Raw genomic sequence first — 19,519 nt, 5'->3', positions numbered from 1 at the left:
TTGGGGAAAACAGGTTTTTATTTCCTAAGTCCTTTGGAAGTTTGTTCCAAGATAGGAAATGTGAAAGACTGCTTCCTTTAGGAAGCAATCTATGAAACATCTGAGAATGCATGTATGCCTGGCATTCAGTGGGTCAAACAACAGCAGATTTGTGACTAGACCCCAGGTGCTGTGCCTACTGCTTGGTTTGATCAGGCTAATAGCCCCAGGTAGGAAGAGCACCCTGGGCAGCAGAGGAGCAGTACATACTGGTTCATGTGTCTAATGTTTCCTAATCTCAAAGCAGTTCTGAAAGAGGGCAGAGGCTCTATAGGACCTTTAGTGGAAACTCTCAAATGAGACAATCTGAAGTAACTCCTCTCAAGCTACTGAGTTATGTTGTTTAAAGCCATTTAAACTTCTGGTCATGGTCATGCTTTCTCTTGAAGTTCATCTGTGATTCAGATACCTAGTATCTATACAGAAAGTCCTGCCCAGTAGTTAACCCTCCCTTTGATCCTTGTATGATCATTCTGTGTCCCTCTCAGGTGTGAAGAGACCTCTGGAGAGGTCATCTCCTGTTCCAGGCTAGACAGTTGCCTGAGTTTTACTTCCTAACATGCCTCCAGGCACCTCTTAACCTTGACTGCCATCTGCAGCAGCAGAAACAGTCCATTCTACATGCACCCCATTTGGGCTCAGTGCAGAAGCAGCTCCTTTGTCTGGGTTATGGTCATGCTAGCCTAGAACCCTCCTCCGGATTACCACTTGCTGTTTTCCAGGCTTTTGGTCCTCTTCAGCCACTTCTAATCCAGTTCTTTTTAAGGTGCCTTAGTCTGTTTATAGTTTAAGTTTACTGATTATAAATCCACGCTCCTGGGATTCTTCCTCCCTCAAATTCTGTTTGGGGGGATTTCCTGCTACACTCTGACCTTTCTTTACTCCGTTATCTGCCCTGCTTATCTTTGTGTGATGTGTGTGCTTTTCTTTGTGCATTTAAAATGTTAGTGGAAAGCCAACTTTCTTTTTCAAATTCATTATTTGCTTTCTAGGCAAAATAAATTATTTCTATTTAATAACAACAGTTTAGCATTTATGTAACAACTTAGGACTTGTCATCTCATACAAGGTGAACTTGCTTGACTGTGTTGTAGACAGAATACTTTGCTGAATTAGCACTTCAAGTCAGATGTTTCTGGCTCCTAGTCCCCCATGTTTGTGTGATGTCTGCAACCAAGTGACTTTGTTCCTGAGGTTAGAGATGACCATCAAGTTTAACCAGCAGCTCAAGTAAATAGAAAGCTCTCAAAAACTCAGGCCTCACCCTGTGGGGATCCAGTCTGACCTTGGTCACGTAGATACTTACAGGAGCTGTTCTCTGTTTAGGAATACTGGCTGCACTGATCCTGAGTTGTGTTTGTTCTGACTTCGTGCAAATCACTCAATCTCTTTGTCTCACCACACCCCTTTCTAAACTGGTGCTAATGATGATCTTAGCACTCTCAGCTGATGCTCACTACTGGCGACGTGTGAAGTACTAGTTTTTCTGACTATAGTTTTTATATGACATAGGTCTTAAAGCACTGCCATTGTAGGCTGCTGAGAACAACTCTAGAATGGAGTTCAGTAACTGCAATAGCAGGGACTGGGCCCTTGAGATGCCTTTCAGGCTTGTGTGTAAAGGTACAGCAAATATAATTCTGTAGGGTGGCCAATCTCACATTCCACCACTGAATAATTTATTGTGTGTAGGTATATAAAAGGGTGAAAAAGAATGGGGAAGGGCATTGAGGAAGCTGGAGATTATTTTTTTCAGAAATGTTTTGGTTTGTTTTATTTTTAGGATGGAGAATCTTTATGTCAACCGTTTCATGCACATGTTCCAGTCCTCCTGGAGTGATTTTGCAGATTTTGAGAAGATCTTTGTCAGAATCAGCAACACAATCTCCGGTAGGTTTATTAGCATTTGCTCATGTTTGCATTGTAGAATGACTAATTAGTTGTCTTGTACGTATCTGATTAGGATGGAAGTGTCTGACCTGCACTTCTCTCCCATGTTTTTTCATAAATAAACTGTGATCTCAGACTGCTGATCACACCAGCAGCCCACAAGCTAAAAAGCAAAGCTATGATCGCACGCAAACCAAAATTACCAGGAATTGCTCAGTGGCCTTCTCTATCCCTAGCTATACTGGAGGTCAGGCCAGTTGGGCATCATAGTCCCTTCTGGCTTTTAGAAATGTATTTTCAGGTATGTGCAAGTCCCATAGGACAAATTTTCGTAAGTATTTCACATCTAAACCTAAAGATAGCTTAGTGGGAGTTGGGATAGCTTTTCAGAGCATATTAGCTGTTAAGGCATTTTGAAAGTTTGATCGTGTATGTTCCACTTCAGTTTGGAAATGGACGTTTGGAAATGTTCTCCACTAAACACAAGTATGAGGGTGACCTCTCTTGCCTCTTACACAGACCAGATCAAAGGCTGTTGCCTAACATTCCAGCCATGTGCTCAGTCCTGGGTGCACTGCTGCTAAGAGTCCCAGCTTCTCGACCCTGTCTCAACATGGGGAGGGTACCACTGCCTCAGTTCTGCTGGCATAATCTCACCTATAAGCTCCCCTCAGTCAGTTCTTGTGGGCCATTTGTGTCAATGACATAGGGCAGCTCAAATGCTTTTCTGTGGTAAAATTTTCCCAACAGGGGTAAATTTGACAGAACTCATTTCAGGCATGAAAGCCTGTGCTGTTAGGCCAACAGATCTGGGGATGGGTTGCAAAGAGCTGGGAATGACCTGGGAGTTGTAACTTCTTCACCTGGTCCTGCTTGCAGCCAGGATGGGTCATCAGACCACAACCCAAGGAACCGTGGTTCTTACTGGAAATCAGTGCGAACTAGGCCTGAAAAGGCTTGTGGCATTTATCCAAAATGTCATCGCTTTTCAAATATGTGTCAGAATTAGTTGTGCATACTGCATTAAATGTCCTGCTGTGCTTACCATTTCATACTCACGTCTTCTTATTAGAAGACAAAAATCCTTCTCTAAGAGTGTGAGTTTCACTTTTGTATTCAGGGCCATTCAGTTTCTGCAGTATCTTTCATACTGTTAAAAACTCCATTGATGTAATATTAACATATCAAAGACAAAATACTTCTTTTCTTTAACCCTTTTCAATATGGAAATCTTAGCAGTTACTTGAAAACCCAGTAAAAAGAATCGCAAATAGATATGGGTTTTGAAGTTCATGGTGTCATTTCTGTAAAGCAGGGCTGGGAAGCCTTTGATTTGTGAGCCAGACCCAACCTTCTACTATTGCCCATGGTTACATTATTTTACTTTATTTTACTGTATTATTGGATATAATAGATACACAGATACTATAAATAGGTTAGCATGTGGCTCCTCAAATGTGTGTGAATATCCTGTTCAGACTCTGCAAAGGAAAATACTTTTCCCTCCTGTTCTGAAGTTTTGCTCCCCTTCAGGCTGCCTAAGGACCAGTTAACAGACATAAGAGTAATTTCTGTGGTCTCGGGTATAAAATAAAGCACACAAGGTGGCCAGAGCTATTAAAAACTAATTACAGCAATTTGTTACATTTAATAAGATTGATTCCTAAAGTACTTTTCACACAAGAATTAGATATGATCTACAATTAATTTCATTGATAACATTTCCATACTCATGAGGAAAGCTTCAATTCTATGAGTTTTAAACGTTAAGCATCAGTCTCAGTTATGTTAATGCAACTCTGAATCTGCTTATTTGCAAGCCTTGGCAGAAACAAGGCCAATGGAGAAGGTGGTTCAAGGTGTTTTTCAGTCATGCAGTTTCTGTCCAAGGTAAAGAGTCATTTTTTGCTTGGTGTAGACTTCAGATACAGCTCCAGAATCATTATGCAATTGACAGAGATGATGTAAATGTCAACTTGAAGTAAACTTAACTTTTTTCCGCTCTGTTAGAAAGCATTGCGAGTTTTGAGATTTTTTTTTTAATTATCACTGCATTCCTTCAGGCCTATCTTTTTCATCCTTTCACCCTTTGTAGAAAAATACAAGCTCTCAGAAAAAGTTCTGCCTTGTCTGAAAATAAGCAATAGTGGAAAACTTCACTTGCTTCATTTTTCCCCTGAAGACACCAATGGGATTTTTCACATTAATCATGTTTTTTCTGACTCTGAACTTGTAGGCTGAAGTGGCGACATTACATTATGAAACAGAAAATTGCAATTGTGGAAAACATCCAGTAGTACTGCATATGTAATAGTAAGGAGACGGAGTACCTGAAACTAGCATTTTATTAAGAAGACATGTTAATCTGGGTTTATTTTAACAATTGAAAAATAAAGAGAGGAAAAAAAATGTTAACCAAACAAAACAACCAGTGAGCAGTTTTACTAAGAAGCCCAAAATCAAAACCCTTCCCCAGGTACCCCTTACCCAGCTCCAGCTAAAAGAACTGCTCCAGCCACTTCTGTTCTTTCCCTACCCACATTGCTCTGTATTTCCCTTCTCCTGCCTGTGCTATCTTTTTTTGGACTCATCCCTCTGTCCTGCATACCCTGAGAATTTAAAGAGTGAGATTGAAAAATATCATGGAAGACCTGAGAAGGTGGTCTGCAGATGGAGAGAGTATTTTTCACAGGAGTGGAATATTTTACTCCTCATTGCTTCTGTACATGGAGAAACAAATTATTATCAATTTAATTCTTCTCAAAGTGAGAAGCAAATATTACATTGTCCATTTAACTTAAGTGATTTTTTTAAAAATTCTGTGGCACCTTTTGAATAATTTTCTTGCCATTTTCTGTAGTCAAAGTTGCAGTGCAGTGCAACAAAAGGTGGGCAGGAATCCTCAAATGCAGTAGGATATTGATGCAATGCAGATATTGATGCTGCAGGCTTGTTTTTCCTTTAGAATACGTGATGCAGCACTGGAAGGAAGACTTTATGTTTGGCTACCAGTTCCTGAATGGATGCAATCCTGTGCTGATCCGGAGATGCACAGAGATACCCAAGAAGTTGCCCGTGACTATGGATATGGTAGAATGCAGTCTGGAGAGGAACTTGACCCTGGAGGAGGAAGTGAAGGTAGGGCTCTGAGTGAGGTTGGACTTCATCTGTTCCTTCTCACATCCGCTAACATCCAACCCTGTTCTAACTGCCTTCAGCCACATCTCCTCTCTTCAGGCTGTATGGTTGGTCATGGCAAAGCTGGGTGCCTCTGCAGACTGACAACACTTCTGTTGACTGTTTTCTCCTGCTATGCTGGAGCTGCAGGCCTTTCTCCACGTCCAGTTAAAGAGATGTCACCAGGAGGTGAAGGGTCCTTTTCAGTGGTTTTGTCTGAAAGGTTTGGGATTGACCGTCTGCCTCAGAGGGGCAAAGGGTCTCTCTCTTTCCTGGTAGGGTTTTGCCCTCTCGTCACCCGCAGAGTTGAACTAACATGCTGAAGAAGGGTTGGCAAGGGTGGTGCCTTGATTTGTTTGCACGATGAGCACAGGGGTCTCTTCGGCTGGCAGTGTGAAACTTGTTTGCATCCTAGTGTCACTGCATGAATGCCAAGTACTTAGTTGCTCTTTGCTGAAAGGCTCACTGTCAGGCTCAGCAGACACAAGTCAGGTAGTCTGTGTAAAGGTGCTTGCTCTCTCAAAGGCATCATCCCTGAGCCGTCATGAGCAAGGGCAGGCTGGTGGCTGCTCGTAACCACAAGGCACAAGCTAGCCTCTGGCTGAGACTTCCTGACCTTTGTTCCAAGCCTTGCTGCTTGCACTCCATTAAAACACACCATGCCTTTTTTTCCCCCCCCAGCAAGGAAACATTTTCATTGTGGACTATGAGCTGCTGGATGGTGTGGATGCCAACAAAACAGACCCGTGCACAATACAGTACTTGGCTGCACCCATCTGTCTGCTGTATAAGAATCTGGAGAATAAAATTGTACCCATTGCAATCCAGGTGGGCTTACTGTCAGGGTCTTTAAAGCGACACATTGCTCGTTGTCTCATCTTAAACATGAATGACTTGGGGTTTCGTATTCTTTTTGCATCTTTCAGCTTGGTCAAAAGCCTGGGCCAGACAATCCCATATTCCTTCCTTCAGATGCCACATATGACTGGCTGCTAGCTAAAATTTGGGTTCGCTCATCTGATTTCCACATCCACCAGACAGTGACCCATCTCTTACGGACACACTTAGTCTCGGAGGTGTTCAGCATAGCTATGTTCCGGCAGCTGCCGGCTGTGCATCCCCTCTTCAAGGTTGGTTCTTGCATGAAGGGATGTATGTGGGTCGGGGAGGTTATGACATTAGCTTGATAAACCAAAAGGAAGTCCTGGTGATAGCTCAGCTGAGGTGGTTTGGCTGGCTGCACTGCAAAGCAATGTACAGCTAGCCACCAGGACTTCCAGGACTTCAAACTTTACACCTGGTTGCTGTTGAATTCAGAGAATTTTCCTTCTTTCATTCTTTGTCCCATTTCACAGCTCTTGGTGCCACACATGCGGTTCACAATAGCCATCAATACCAAAGCCCGAGAACAGCTTATCTGTGAGTGTGGCCTTTTTGACAAGGTAAGTAATCCCCTTTGCAAATCTTCATTATTCTTCGTGGTTCCATATGTGTTTTTATCCTTTAACCATTACATATTGCCTTTTTCTTGACCTTTCTACTAAACTGAAGGCCAAACATAAGTAATATCACCTGAGAACCTAGCACACAGAACTCATGCCTTAAGTTAACTCATTTCTTGAAGTCCTAAAGATGGTATCTTTTACCTCTAGCCAATTCAGAACTGGCCAAATGTCAGTAATGAGTCAGTATCTCACTCACTCATAGCTGATGTGGCTTTGGGGTATGAGTATAGGAGTGCAAGGTAACATAATACGCACACACGTCCCTACACATGTATGCACACAGTTAAGTCCCCAATTTCTTTTAAATACTCAGTTATTCATCTTGGGGAAGGGTGGCGAGCAAAAGAATTTGTGATTGCCAAAGTAAATTTGTGTCACAGAGTAGATAAGATAGATTTCTAAGCCCGCAAATACTGGGTGTAGATTCCAGCCTGTCTTCTTGAATTGCCATAAATAGCAGATCTGCTAGGATTAAAACTCAGCTTCATCTGAGTCAGTGAAACATAGCTGCTTATCATGGACTGTGGTGCAGCTCTTGGGTCAAATATGAACATCTAGATCTGACTGCACGGGTATTTAACATGTACCCAGCTCTTCCTCCCTTGGCTCCACCAGAAAAGACACGCTGCATCTAGGAACCACAACAGGTTGGCATGCAGCAGTCTCTGTGACAACATGCTAGCAGCAACTGGGAAGTCTGGGGAGGTTTCAGAAGTCCTTTCAAAGAGGGAGCCTGTGTTTCAGGACAACTCTGTCCCCCTGACACCTCTGGCACCAGACCAGAAATAGCTTCCATGCTCCAGAGTTTTTCACCCAAGGAGAACAGAGAGGTTAAATCCAGGCACCTTCCTTGTCTTCTGTACTTCACTGCTGACTGTGGAGACCTGGCAGGCGTTCCCATCCCTTTGAACAGAAACATAATGTCCGTACCCTGTGCACGTGGGATGAGTGTGTGCCTAAGACCTGCCAGCAGGGATCCTGGAGTTCCAGAATTTGTTAGTTCCAATGTAGATGAACAACCAGCCGGAGAACAATAAGCGTAAGCTGAATACTGCTACAACGCTAGCATCATATGCTAGAAAAGCAAAATTTGGGAGCTTTTGTGCGGTGATTATCTAAAGAGTTTTGCTGTGCCGTTTGTTGTGGACATACTGTGTTTTCCAAATGTAACATACACTGAAACCCTGGCCAATCCTCATCAGTAGCCACCTAGCAGGATTGATCCCCTGGCGTAAATTCCAGGGTGGCTAACAGTAGCCTGCATCCCTAAACACACTCTCCTAAACCACTCTGTAGCAGCAGTGGGTGGTTTAGCCAAAGCCCTGTTCTAATACACTGCTGGCTGCCTTCCTTCACACACACTCCAGTTCTGGAGCATAGGGCTGCCAGAAAGTGCTTTGAGTTCGATACTTCAGTGTTGTGTACTTTATTACTGTATTCCATTATAAGCAGGTGCTGTACCTATGGAGAAAATGTGAATATTAACGGTGATTCATGAGAGAGGTGTGAAATCACTGAAGTCAAGATGCACAGTTGCAGTAGACCTTTGCAGTTCGGTACTTGCTTGTGTAGAGGTGTGGTTTCCTCCTTGAAAAACAGATTCACCAGCATTTTGAATACCATCTCCTGCGAATTTGGAAAGCCAGTCTTGGCACAAAGTGAACATAATCTCCTACTGTTCCTGTCTTGCCATTCTTCCTGCAGGCAAATGCTACAGGTGGAGGAGGACATGTACAAATGGTGCAGAAAGCAATGAAGGATCTGACTTACAGCTCCCTCTGCTTCCCTGAGGAGATCAAAGCTAAAGGGATGGACAGCAAAGAGGATATCCCCTACTACTATTACCGGGATGATGGCATTAAAGTCTGGGAGGCCCTAAAGAGGTAAGAGACTGTAGTTCTAGAAATGGCTAATAAAGTCACTGTCACAGAGACACAACTTCATTTTCTCTCTGCTCACTTTACTCTTCATCACAGCCTTGTGAACAGCACCTGGACTGTTTAGTCATGTGGAGCCTTTTCCACCCAGCATATCTCATCTGAGGAAAAATATATAGTCAAGCAAGTGCTCACTCTTGAAAGACCATTAATTCCTGCTCTTTTCAGCCCTGTTTTCTTGCATTCTGTATTTCAGAGGCCCCTTTATAAGTATGTACTCTTCTATAGGATTTCACAGAGTTTGGTGAGTTGGAATTTAGCCCTGCAAAGGGAATTTAATTGGCTTTTTTTTTTTGCTATGCACAAACCAAGGGAGAACCTAGCTCTCTGAGCCAGCCACGTGAGCTCGTCAAGGTTCTTGTGGAGTAGAAATGTAAGCTTGGCTTGCATGAGAGAGTTGTGTTAAGAAACCAAATAAATTAGGCATTAATTGATTTGAGCAAACCCTTTTTTTAAAAATGCCTTAAAATTGCAAGGCCCAAGTTTTGTCAGGAAGGGCAGCAATTCTGAGTCAGGAGAGGTACTGCAAGGCTGCTCTGTCATACAAACATGGCTTCTTTTCAGATATGAAACACTGCCTCAGAATGGAATGATTCATAAGGTTTTTATTCTGCAGTGGCATTTCATTGAACAAACCGTGTTTTTGCATGGCATAAGTTGCTTGCTAAATATGCAGCTGTTTCTGGTCACATGGCTTTTGAAAAGCATGTTCATTAAAAGTCAGATCTTTTGTGTACACGAAGTAGGGGGTTTATAATGCCAGCATAATGTTTAAAGTGTTGGGTACATCTCTGTCTCCTGTGTCTTCTCTGTGTTTTGACAAGAGGTTATCTTGCAATATTTCCTGCAATTGTTAGTGCCCATTTGAGAGAAAAGGAAGTTATAAATTTTCTGTGGTTGTTTTTTTGTTGTAGTCTGGTTTTTGTCCCTCTTCTCTTTCCTGTGTTTTCTTTGCTGATTGAGGTATGCCTTTTCAAATACCAGATCGTACTTAGTGAACTCAATTTAGTTTGACTGTTTGTGGGTGTTAACCTAGCTGGAGGAAGATGTTACACTGCCTCAGACATGGCTGAGAGATTCTTCATAAGTGAATAATTTGGTTTATAAACGGCATGGGCCCTTTTGAGTGCGTGATATCCTGACCCATGAACCCATGGTCATGCATGTGTCTAGTCACCAGGAATCTCCTATGCTCTGCAGGGGTGTCAGTCTCCACTCTTTTGATGAAATAACTTCTATTCCCAGCATTGCTTCACATGTGGTAGATGGCCTAGACTTAATAAAGCTGATAAGGGTGTCCCTATAGAAACACTGAGGGTCACACGTCAAATTTTTAAACACCTTGTCTAATACTGAGCTTTTTATTTCTGATCTAACTGCAGGTAGATATTCCAACCCAAAATATTCAAGCCCAAAAGGCCTCATCCACATTTCATATACTAATTTATATTTCCATGGGAGGAGGTCTAAAGTACTGCGGTTGTTTAAGAGAAGGATTACCTTCTGTGTGCATTTGGCATAGGTGCCAGGTGATGGAGGCAGAGCTCATGCAGGGCATCTTTATCGCTGCATGTTGCAGGATTTTTCTTTTCCTGTGGCTTCCTCTGGAAACCAAACTTACTTAAACTCTTGGGGTTTATGCAGTTGTTTGTTTAGCTCAGTAACAACTCTTGACTTGGTTGGCTAATAGAAACCACACTGACAGATTTGTAAAGGTCTCCAAATTGCAATACATTTATAGCTTATTAGAGGATAAGTCTGTATTGGATAACAACTCTTAATCCCACCAGTCAGCTTCCACAGTCAAATATTTCACCGTATGGGTTGCTGTCAAAATATTTATTGAGAGATTATAGGTACCTGCAGAGCTAACAGAATATCTCAGCATAGCTCAGGTAACCAGTCATTCAGGCATGAGATGCAAATCTGCAGGAAATCAGGCTTTCCTATTTTCACTGCTTTCAGAACTATTTCTGTTATCTTAGTGTTTTAAGAGCCTTTCTTTCTGAGGAGAATTAGCCTGGGAAGCTTGTATAGAAGGAGGGATTTTGAGAAAAGGAACTGAAGAGGGAGGAGATGTCTGCTGTATGCAGTGGGTGTAGGAAAAAGGTCTAGACTTCTTCTCCCCAAGAGAAGTTTCCTAGGCCACCCCCACTTTGGAGTGTGCCACTTGGGTTTTGTGAAAAGGATGTGCAGTAGCAGGGGATCAACTATTTGAATGGTATTCAAATACCATTCAAATACCAAAGGAGCAGCTTTGGAGTATTCCACATACAGGGGATGGTGCCGGTATCACAGTTTGGGAACCCCTGTTCCCAGTGTAAGAGCCAAGTGGATGTGCCAGAGAATAAAGTGCACAGGACTATTTAGGGGATGCAGTGTGGTCCAGATTCTTTTTATTGGGGGAGGAAGTGATGCTGCAGTCAGAAGTGAATCAAAGTTGTTTCTGTGCATTCCCCGTGCTTGTGGGAAGGAGGTAAGAGGGTGTTGAGACCTGCTCTTGCTGTTGCCCTTCTCTCTTTCCCCATGCAGCATCTGCCTCCTCTGCAAAGTCAGTAGAAGGTCTTCAGGGAATGGCAGGCTTGCTTTCTCCTTTTCATTTTGTCTTGTTCATTTGTTCCTGTGTCTGCAGTTTTGCAGAGGATGTGATTCACATCTACTATGAGAGTGATGAGGTGGTGTGTGAGGATGTGGAGCTCCAGGCCTTCGTCAAAGACATTTACGTCTATGGGATGAGGGGCATGAAGGCCTCAGGTAAGGTATGATGGCTCAACCAGGTCTGCAGCTTGTCGAGTCCCTGCTGACAGCAATGCTGCATGCACAGCATGCCTTGAACTGTTGGAGATCCACTCCCTTCTTGGCCCAAAGACACTCAATTTTATGGGTGAGACCTTTGATGAGGCCCTCCCTCCCTCAGGAGATGGCTCTTTCCTTTGCCACAGATTCCTACCATGAGCATGGGCAACTCGTGTAATCTCTCTGTACACTTGGGATTAGTCCTTTGATCTTGTCTGCTCATGCTTTAAGCATTAGGGGAGGTGCTGTCTGTATGTGCTGTTGGAACCACCAGGCAGACTGATAGAAATCACAAACAGCAGCGAGACCCCCTTGAATCCTCTCCTCCAAACCTTGCACCAAATAAGAACAAGTAAGAACCTTCCCAGGAGTATCGTGCTGCACTTCACATTTGTTCAGCATCTGTGTCATCACTGAGCTGTTCTGCTCTCTTCAAGAGAAGATGCTCATAATTCTTTCCAATAAATATTTTCCTTTGCTCTGTCTCCTCTCACTGCCTCTTATTTCTTGCAGAACATTACTTGGCTGTGGGAGCTCTCACCCATAACACAGCTCTATTCTCCCACCTGAGTTAACACTCTCCTGCCTTTCCCTAAAGATGTTTTTTTCTTCCACTCATATTTTGTCCAAGCAGGTTTTCAGGAATGTATACAGGTGGGTGGGGATCCTTCATACTGTCCAGACTGATTCACATCTGGAAACACCTGTTGGCCAGTGATCTGGGGCAGATGGCTTTGGCATTGCATGCACACATGCTTGTGTGTGGGGCCTCCAGGCAAAACTGTGACCTTTCCACTCATTACCAGTATGCGCTGGTGTGTAACAGCCTCCTGGTCTCTACCTGCCTGGACAGGCAAAGGATTGGGGGACACCTAGTTGCTATAATTTTTGTTTGTCTAGTTGTCTCTTAGGAAAAGCTTAGAAATGGTCTGCTAGTAGGAACTTCATGCTTGACCTAAGCATCTTGATATGGGACAAGTACTGAGCCTTTCCAGGGCTACAGCTGGGGTGGGACGCTACAAGCACCACTGGTGGCAGGACTGCCACTACAGGTGGGAAACCTGCCAGGCCTGCAGCATCCCTGTCTGCACTGCTGCCACTCCAAGAGCTGGGGCAGAGAGCAGGGGGACTTGCCTAGGTCTGTAAAGAATGGAAGGAGGATAAATGTGAGAGGCTTTTGCACCTGGGGCTCCCCCTCCAGTCTCCGTTCCTGCCCTGGGAGGGCCGCTCTGACTGGGAGCATGCCAAGCCCCTTTAAAGAGGAGCACAGTGTGCTTAGGATAGCAGGACACAGGAGAGGATGGTGCATCCTCTCTTCTTTGGGCTTGGTGGCTGGCCAGAGCTACCATGTACCTCTTCTGCCTCTCAGGTTGAGTTCACATCTGCATCAGGTTGGTGGTGGAGATTTGAAGCAGCTGGTACAGGCAGCCTGAGTACGGGCAGCTCGCCCCAAGGTGCTGACAGGTCTCTAGGTATCCTGGGACCTGTGGTCACATTGGGCTGGGACAGGGAGTACAGCACAGGACTGTGGTGTAGTGGGGATAGGAGAGATACAGGCTTGGGAATGCTTTGGTAGCAAAATATTTCCCTAGTCCCTGACTATTCCCTTCTTTCTTTATAAAGCTCCGTTTGTTTTTTCCACTTCAAAGACAGCTTGATGCAACTATTTCTGTTTCTTATTCTGTTGTTTCTCTTCCAGAAGTTCTCATTTCCTTACTTCCCATTTCAGCAAATAAGCTCTCCCTGCACTCTTTCTCGCAGTGCACTTGATGGCTGAGCCTCGGACCTTTATAAATACAAGCACATGGTCATTTACTCCTTGGCATGAACCTTCCCTGCTTGCACTGCAGACTGAAGAAAAAGGGACCATCTGAGGCCCCTGCCCTGTGGACTCTCTGGGTTCCTTGCTGCAGGGTAGGTAGGGTGAGAGGACAGGGATGCAGTATTTTTTAAAGGTGTAATTATACTTTGCCTTTTCCTTAAGGAACGCCACATACTTTGCAAACAGTGGTGATGCCTCACAAACCTGTACGAGGTAAGGCAGGATCACTCTGTTTTTACAGCTGGACAGCCAAGACACAGAGACATTGAGTAACTCCTGTTAGACCACACAGCAAGATTCAGAAAGAGAATGCCCTGTTCTTCAGTGGCTGTTGCATGGTCCTCTAACTCATGCTTTTTGAGTAGCTGATTACTACTGGGTAACTGGGTTACTTCATAGCTGGGTTACTTAAGCTTTTCTTCTCCCTCATTTTAGGGTTTCCTAAGATGATCAGGACACGAGAGAAGCTAGCAGAATATCTCACGGTGATAATATTCACCACATCGGCCCAGCATGCCGCTGTGAATTTTGGTCAGGTAGGAATTTCTGGGAAGACTGTTCTTTCTGGGCTGGGAGGTGGATCTACCAGGGCAGGGTCTGAGAAATGTTTTTTAGTAGATGTACAGATATTACATTACTCTTTCTAGTCAAAATAACTGCAGAGCCATCTGCAAATCCCCATGAAGACTGTGGAAACTGAATTATTTTGGAAGCTGAGAAAGGTATTTTGAGTCCTAAATAGGTACCAAAACTCAAATTTAGCGGTTCTAGCTTGTATATTTTAGTTTTAATGATTTTATTATGGGGAACAATTTTTTAAGCATTTCAATGGGTTGCTAAGACCCCTTTCAGAAATGCTGAAGGGTTCAGGTGCACAGTCTAGTTACCATGCCTTCCAGACACCACCTGAACTGCCTGGATATGTGCTGGTAGTCTGTGGCACATTCTGCAATGCAATGCAATGAGTTATGCTAAGTGGCTTTGCTTTGCATTTGCTGTGAGTGCATTCACGGGTAGCTACTGTGGGTTGCTATTGTAAGCTGTGCTAATTTGGCAGTGTGCCTGTGCCGAAGCAGCATACATCCCATTTTCAGATGTGGCTTAGGGAACATGTGCAGTGCAGCTCAGTACTGTGACTGCAGTTCATGTAGCTGCATATGCCATCCATCTTTGAGTTGGTGCAGGTGGCTGTTTCCAACAATTCAGTCCTAGCAGTACAGCTATCTAGCTGGCCTAATGGAGCATTTACCAAGGGTCCTGAGTTAACTAGTTGAAAGCTGCCTTGCATGTTTGCAGGACCTCCATTTCTACTTTCTGCAGCAGTACAGACAAGCCTCTACAAGGTAAAGTCTCACTGAAGTCAGTGGGACAGGAGTCCAAATCATCGGTGATATCTGGGTACTTAACTCCCACTGACATACATAGAAATTTGAAGCAGTACATCTGTGAGGATCTAGGTTTTGGTCACGTATGGTCAAGTTTTCAAAAGCACCAATGTGCTTAATATTCCCAATGCATGGAAAGGGCATTGCTGCTCATTTCTTGAGTTTGTGAGCCAACTGGCAACTGTAAGCTTCCTCTATGATGTTTAATGTGTCACATACTGATAGCCTATGTTATCCCTGCCTGCCTTTACTGACATATATCTACCCTGAAACTGTAGTAACAGCCTGCCTTTCAAATGCTGTTTCTTCCAACATCAAGGCATTTTGGAAAGCAGTCTTCATAGCCAGAAGCAAATCTCTTTGTCAGGCTGTACTGCACAGAGCTTCTTCACTGAGTGGGTGGTCAGTCACTGGAACAGGCTCCCCAGGGAAGTGGTCATGGCTCCAAGCCTGTCAGAGTTCAAGGAGCGTCTGGACAATGCTTTTAGTCATCTCTTAGTTTTACGTAGTCCTGCAAGGAGCAGGGAGTTGGACTCGAAGATCCTTATGGGTCCCTTCCAACTTGAGATATTCTGATTCTGTGATTCTATGAGCTTTTTTTTGGCACATGTTCTGGCTTCAGACATGCATAATCTCACAGATAAGCAGGGAGACCTTCTTTCCTATAGTAATTATTCCCAAACACATCCCACATCACTCTCCATGTCGACCCTCCTGTCCACCCCTGCAGCTCAGGAGCCCTGGAGCAGGTCTAGAGCCAGGTGTCAAATGAACCCATGCTATTCCTGTGCCACATCCATGACCAGGAACCCCTACAACTCCTGAGAGGAGGAATTTGGCATGCAGAGGATATTCAGCCCATCAGCAAAAGCATCTTCAGCCATGGGAAAAAATGGCAGAGAGAGAAGGCTGAGGGGTAGGAGGACATGGCTATGCACTGGAGAGAACAGATTGAGCACAATGTAAGCACGGCACACAGCTGAAATGGGACTTTCCCTCAGGCAGGGCAGGGGATATATATGAAGGTAATGAAAAAGTGCTTGGAAAAGAAAGAGTTATAGTAAGTGCAGCATCTCAGATGGTGGCAAAACTTGGAGTAATATCTGAGGCAAAATGAGACATCACCATCCTACAACATTCAAGCAGGCCAAAAGTGATTCTGAGTTCCCAGTCTGGCACTCACCATGACCACATCCACATGCCATATTCCATGATGCACCAGCATCCTTTGCCTCTCTTACTGCCTGACTACAGTACTGTAGGTATGTTCTTAGAGCAAATTTTGCAGAAAAGAGCAACTGGAGAAAAGGAGATTTTATGATTTATGGGTTTTTTATGAGAGGTTGCCTCAGATTATCAGAGATCTTTGTTTAATAAAATAGCTAAGTCTTTAGCCTAGCTGGTGAATCTGGGCTGTGTGGCACATACCTGTGGTTAGCAGAATAACTGCTCCCATTAAGGCAACCCAACTCTCTCCCTTGTGAGATCCTGAGAAAGATGGCAGGGACTTCCTTGTCTCCTCAGTCCTTCTCTAGAGCATCTCTCTATCCCTTAGTTAGTATCTTCTCTTTCCGAGAGGCTCATATTAGAGAAGCAAACTCCCTGGTGTCAAGACTCCTAATTTTCTTTGCAGTGTTCCTAAATATGAGCCGCTGTAGCTTTTCACTGTGCTGTCTTGCTTTGTTGTGCAGTATGACTGGTGTTCCTGGATTCCCAATGCCCCACCAACAATGCGCCGCCCTCCTCCAACAGAAAAGGGGACAGTCACCATTGAGCAAATTGTGGAGAGTCTGCCAGACAGGGGACGTTCTTGTTGGCATCTTGGAGCTGTCTGGGCCTTGAGCCAGTTCCAGGACAATGAAGTAAGTGGACCTCCCTTCTCTAGGTGGTGGAGATGTAGGTGAGACTGCAAGGGCAATGGGAAGACCACATGGACTCACAAGACTGTAGTGCTGATCTGTGCTTGACTGGACCATGTTTGCCTTTCTGTGGAGATGTATCTATGGTGTGGGTTTGCCCTTGTTCCTCCAGATGCAAACCAGCTCTGAGCGAGAAGTCATATTTTTACTCTGAGGCTGTGTTTCAGCCAAAATGAAAGTTTCTAAACTCAAGTATGGCATTGCTGAGTAAGGATGCTGGTGTGGGAGGAAGAGGGCTGCAGAGGCACAAGGGTTTTCTCCACTCCTTGCCACAGCAGTGCTGATGGAGAGGCTACAGCACTGCTGTGTCCCCATGTCCTGTCCCTTTGGAAAATCTGCCCCCATGCCTCATGCACTACAGTTGTGGCTTGTGCCTGGCTGGTGTGGAGTGCAAACAAAACAAGCCTACAGGACACTTTGCAAGCATGGTCTGTAGCCATTTTTCTTATGTAAAATGAGGTTGTAGGTACTTGGTTTTCTCACCCAAGGGCTGTGTCTGGAGGATGTGTTTTGAAATCTTTGAATGGAAGATGATGGACAGAGGGTACTTCTGAAGTTTCTCTTTAAGAAGAAAGCAGATTTCAGCTGAGAAGCTAGTAGTATGGGTAGTATAATGGGAAATAGTTACCTAAAGCAGGTAATATGCCAGTATGCATATTGGCAATGCAGTATTCTGGACACCCTTAGAGTCCAAGCTGACTAAAGCAACTGTCAGGTTGAACTTTGAAGGACATTTTTAAGTCAACAGCAACTTCCGCTGTCACTGAAAGAAGCAGTCGTCTTCCTTGTTCATCCCTGGCTGTTCATTCTCCTCCCATACTGTCCTTTTCTTTAGCAGCACAAATGTTTGAGTGGCTACACAGAGATCTGGCTTGGGAAGCTGATCTGGCTGGCCTGAAAAAAAGTGCTTATTTTTTAGTGGATCAGCTCCCTGCAGGTGGAGGAGGTGCCACATAGACACTTGAACCAGCACTACAGAAAGATGCAGGGATGAAAAGAAGCAGCTAGTGGTGGAGGGAGGATGGGACAGCATCTTTCATTGGTAGAGCCAATGTAGGCTAGCTTAAATATTGATAGCACTATTTTAATAGTAGCATTTGTGAGGCTATGGGTGTTGTTCTTCTGGATGACATAATCTTAAAACAGAATAGCCTTTGCTTTCTTAAAGCATGATTTCTTGGTGTTTTTCAATTAGCTGTTTCTGGGCATGTACCCAGATGAACACTTTGTGGAGAAGCCGGTGAAAGAGGTTATGGCAAAATTCCGCAAGAATCTGGATGAGATCGTCAACGCCATCACCGAGCGCAACAAGAACAAAAAGCTTCCTTACTACTACCTTTCCCCAGATCGCATTCCCAACAGTGTTGCTGTTTGAGCAGATACCCAGGAGAGTTTGGAGGCGTGTAAAGCTAACGATGCTTTCCTATTGCATATGTTTCTTTTCAACTAACTTTCAGAAATGGATAAAATAAGAAACCCACCCTATCCCTCAGAGCTGACCCATAGCCTATTTGGACTTTCAAAACAAATTTTATTATGACTGATCTTGCAGACAAAGTCTAGTTGACAACCCTCTAGGTCAACTTTGTTACAAGTTTATTTTTCCAAGATTTTTTAATTAATCTTAGAATCAATATCCATGTTTCTGTTGTTAGCTTTCCCTCTCCTGGTCAAAACAATATAATCACAGATTCACTTGTCTTATTCAATGAAAATAGTATCATGAGCAATAAGCAAGTCGCATCTTTGAAATCCTTCCTATTTTTAATAGATTACACTGGTGACATATAAAAATATAATCTTTAAAGTTTATGCATTGTTTTTAATGTGATTAAAACGGATGTTAAATATTTTCACTAGAACTGTGAATGTCCTAATCAGGATGAAGGCAGAAGCAGGACATTTTCTCAACATAGCTGATGGTTTTTTGTTACTTTCTTACCGAGTTCATGTGAAATGAGATAGCCTGATTCATAGGAGATGAAAATTTTGTACCTACATAAACCTATATATTTTCTACATAAAACTAGCAAGGTTTGTTTTAGCCTCTGCCAGTAGAGTTTTATGTCACTCGTATGTACAGACAAATGTTTTGCTTAGCACAATGGCAATGAGTACAGACCTAGTAGTGCTTATGCTCGATTTCTGTTTCATTGCTGAGGCTACTGGTTTTCTTGTATAGTTTCTTCTGTTTTGTGGGGGATGAAGAGGCTACTTTGTATAATGAAAAAAATTGTGGAGAAGGGTTAATTGACAGCTTCTAAGGGGAATCTTCAGATTTGGCCAATTAAGCATAATTGGCATGTTCCACCTGAGTTAGAAACAACTGAGGTTTGTCTGTTTTGTTTAGAGGTGATTAGGTTCAAATACTTGGGCTTTGGTTAAAAGTTGAGAGAGCCATTGAGATAATGAAAGCAAAAATGAGGTTTGGGAAATTTAAGAGTAGTATTTTTTTTAATAACAATTTTGGTTTATTTTTCCTAGAATTTGTTCCTTGTACTAGCTTCACCAGCCTGCAGTGTGTTTTCTCAATAGATAAGAAAGCTTCTTGTGCTAATAAAACAAAACTGAACAAGAACATCTAGCTTTTATTTCTTAACTCAGTATCTAATTCTGTATGTCTTGAAAACCTTGTAGGAGTAAGCACAATGTGCTGTGTAGAGAAATGAAGCTCCTACACATTGAGAAATATAGTTATTTCTATCATTCATGTGTGATTTTGAAAAGGGTACTACTAAAATATATGTCCTTTTTGTTTCATATGAAACACAGGCGTGGAAGCACAACTGATTTTAGACCCTTTACAGCAGACTGATTCCCTTTTTCTCCCTCTAGCTAAAGAGTTTCAGCAAAAATGTGGAAGGTAAGACCACTTCCTGTTATTGGGGAAGTACATTTAAGACTTATGCATCTTCCTCTTACTGCAACCCGTGAGAAGTGACGACTGTAGGAGTTGAGGCACACAATTATGTAGCAACACTGGAATAGGACCAGGGGATTGGAGACCATAACATGTGAGCCACAAAAAAAAAAAAAAAGAAAAAAATAA

The 19,519-nt window shown here is 43.4% G+C and overlaps 1 protein-coding gene across 2 annotated transcripts in view; it reads left to right on the top strand.

The window, feature by feature from the left end:
• Window positions 1-19,037, top strand: part of ALOX5 (arachidonate 5-lipoxygenase) — a 36,962-nt gene extending 17,925 nt beyond the window's left edge. The window contains exons 5-14 of one of the 2 annotated variants that reach the window (XM_072871265.1): window positions 1,823-1,929; window positions 4,895-5,067; window positions 5,788-5,934; window positions 6,033-6,236; window positions 6,462-6,548; window positions 8,316-8,494; window positions 11,181-11,302; window positions 13,602-13,702; window positions 16,243-16,413; window positions 17,666-19,037. In XM_072871265.1, coding sequence (XP_072727366.1) covers window positions 1,823-1,929; window positions 4,895-5,067; window positions 5,788-5,934; window positions 6,033-6,236; window positions 6,462-6,548; window positions 8,316-8,494; window positions 11,181-11,302; window positions 13,602-13,702; window positions 16,243-16,413; window positions 17,666-17,845 — 1,471 coding nt within the window. In that variant the 3' untranslated portion in view covers window positions 17,846-19,037. The remainder of the gene's footprint in view (window positions 1-1,822; window positions 1,930-4,894; window positions 5,068-5,787; window positions 5,935-6,032; window positions 6,237-6,461; window positions 6,549-8,315; window positions 8,495-11,180; window positions 11,303-13,601; window positions 13,703-16,242; window positions 16,414-17,665) is intronic. The other variant, XM_072871266.1, reaches the window with a different exon arrangement.
• Window positions 19,038-19,519: the final 482 nt, after the last annotated feature.

This window comes from Ciconia boyciana, chromosome 8 (genome assembly GCF_034638445.1).
Source record: "Ciconia boyciana chromosome 8, ASM3463844v1, whole genome shotgun sequence".
Taxonomy (NCBI): Eukaryota; Metazoa; Chordata; class Aves; order Ciconiiformes; family Ciconiidae; genus Ciconia; species Ciconia boyciana.
The sequence above is the reverse complement of the archived record's forward strand: the minus strand, read 5'-3'. Positions and strand labels throughout refer to the sequence as shown.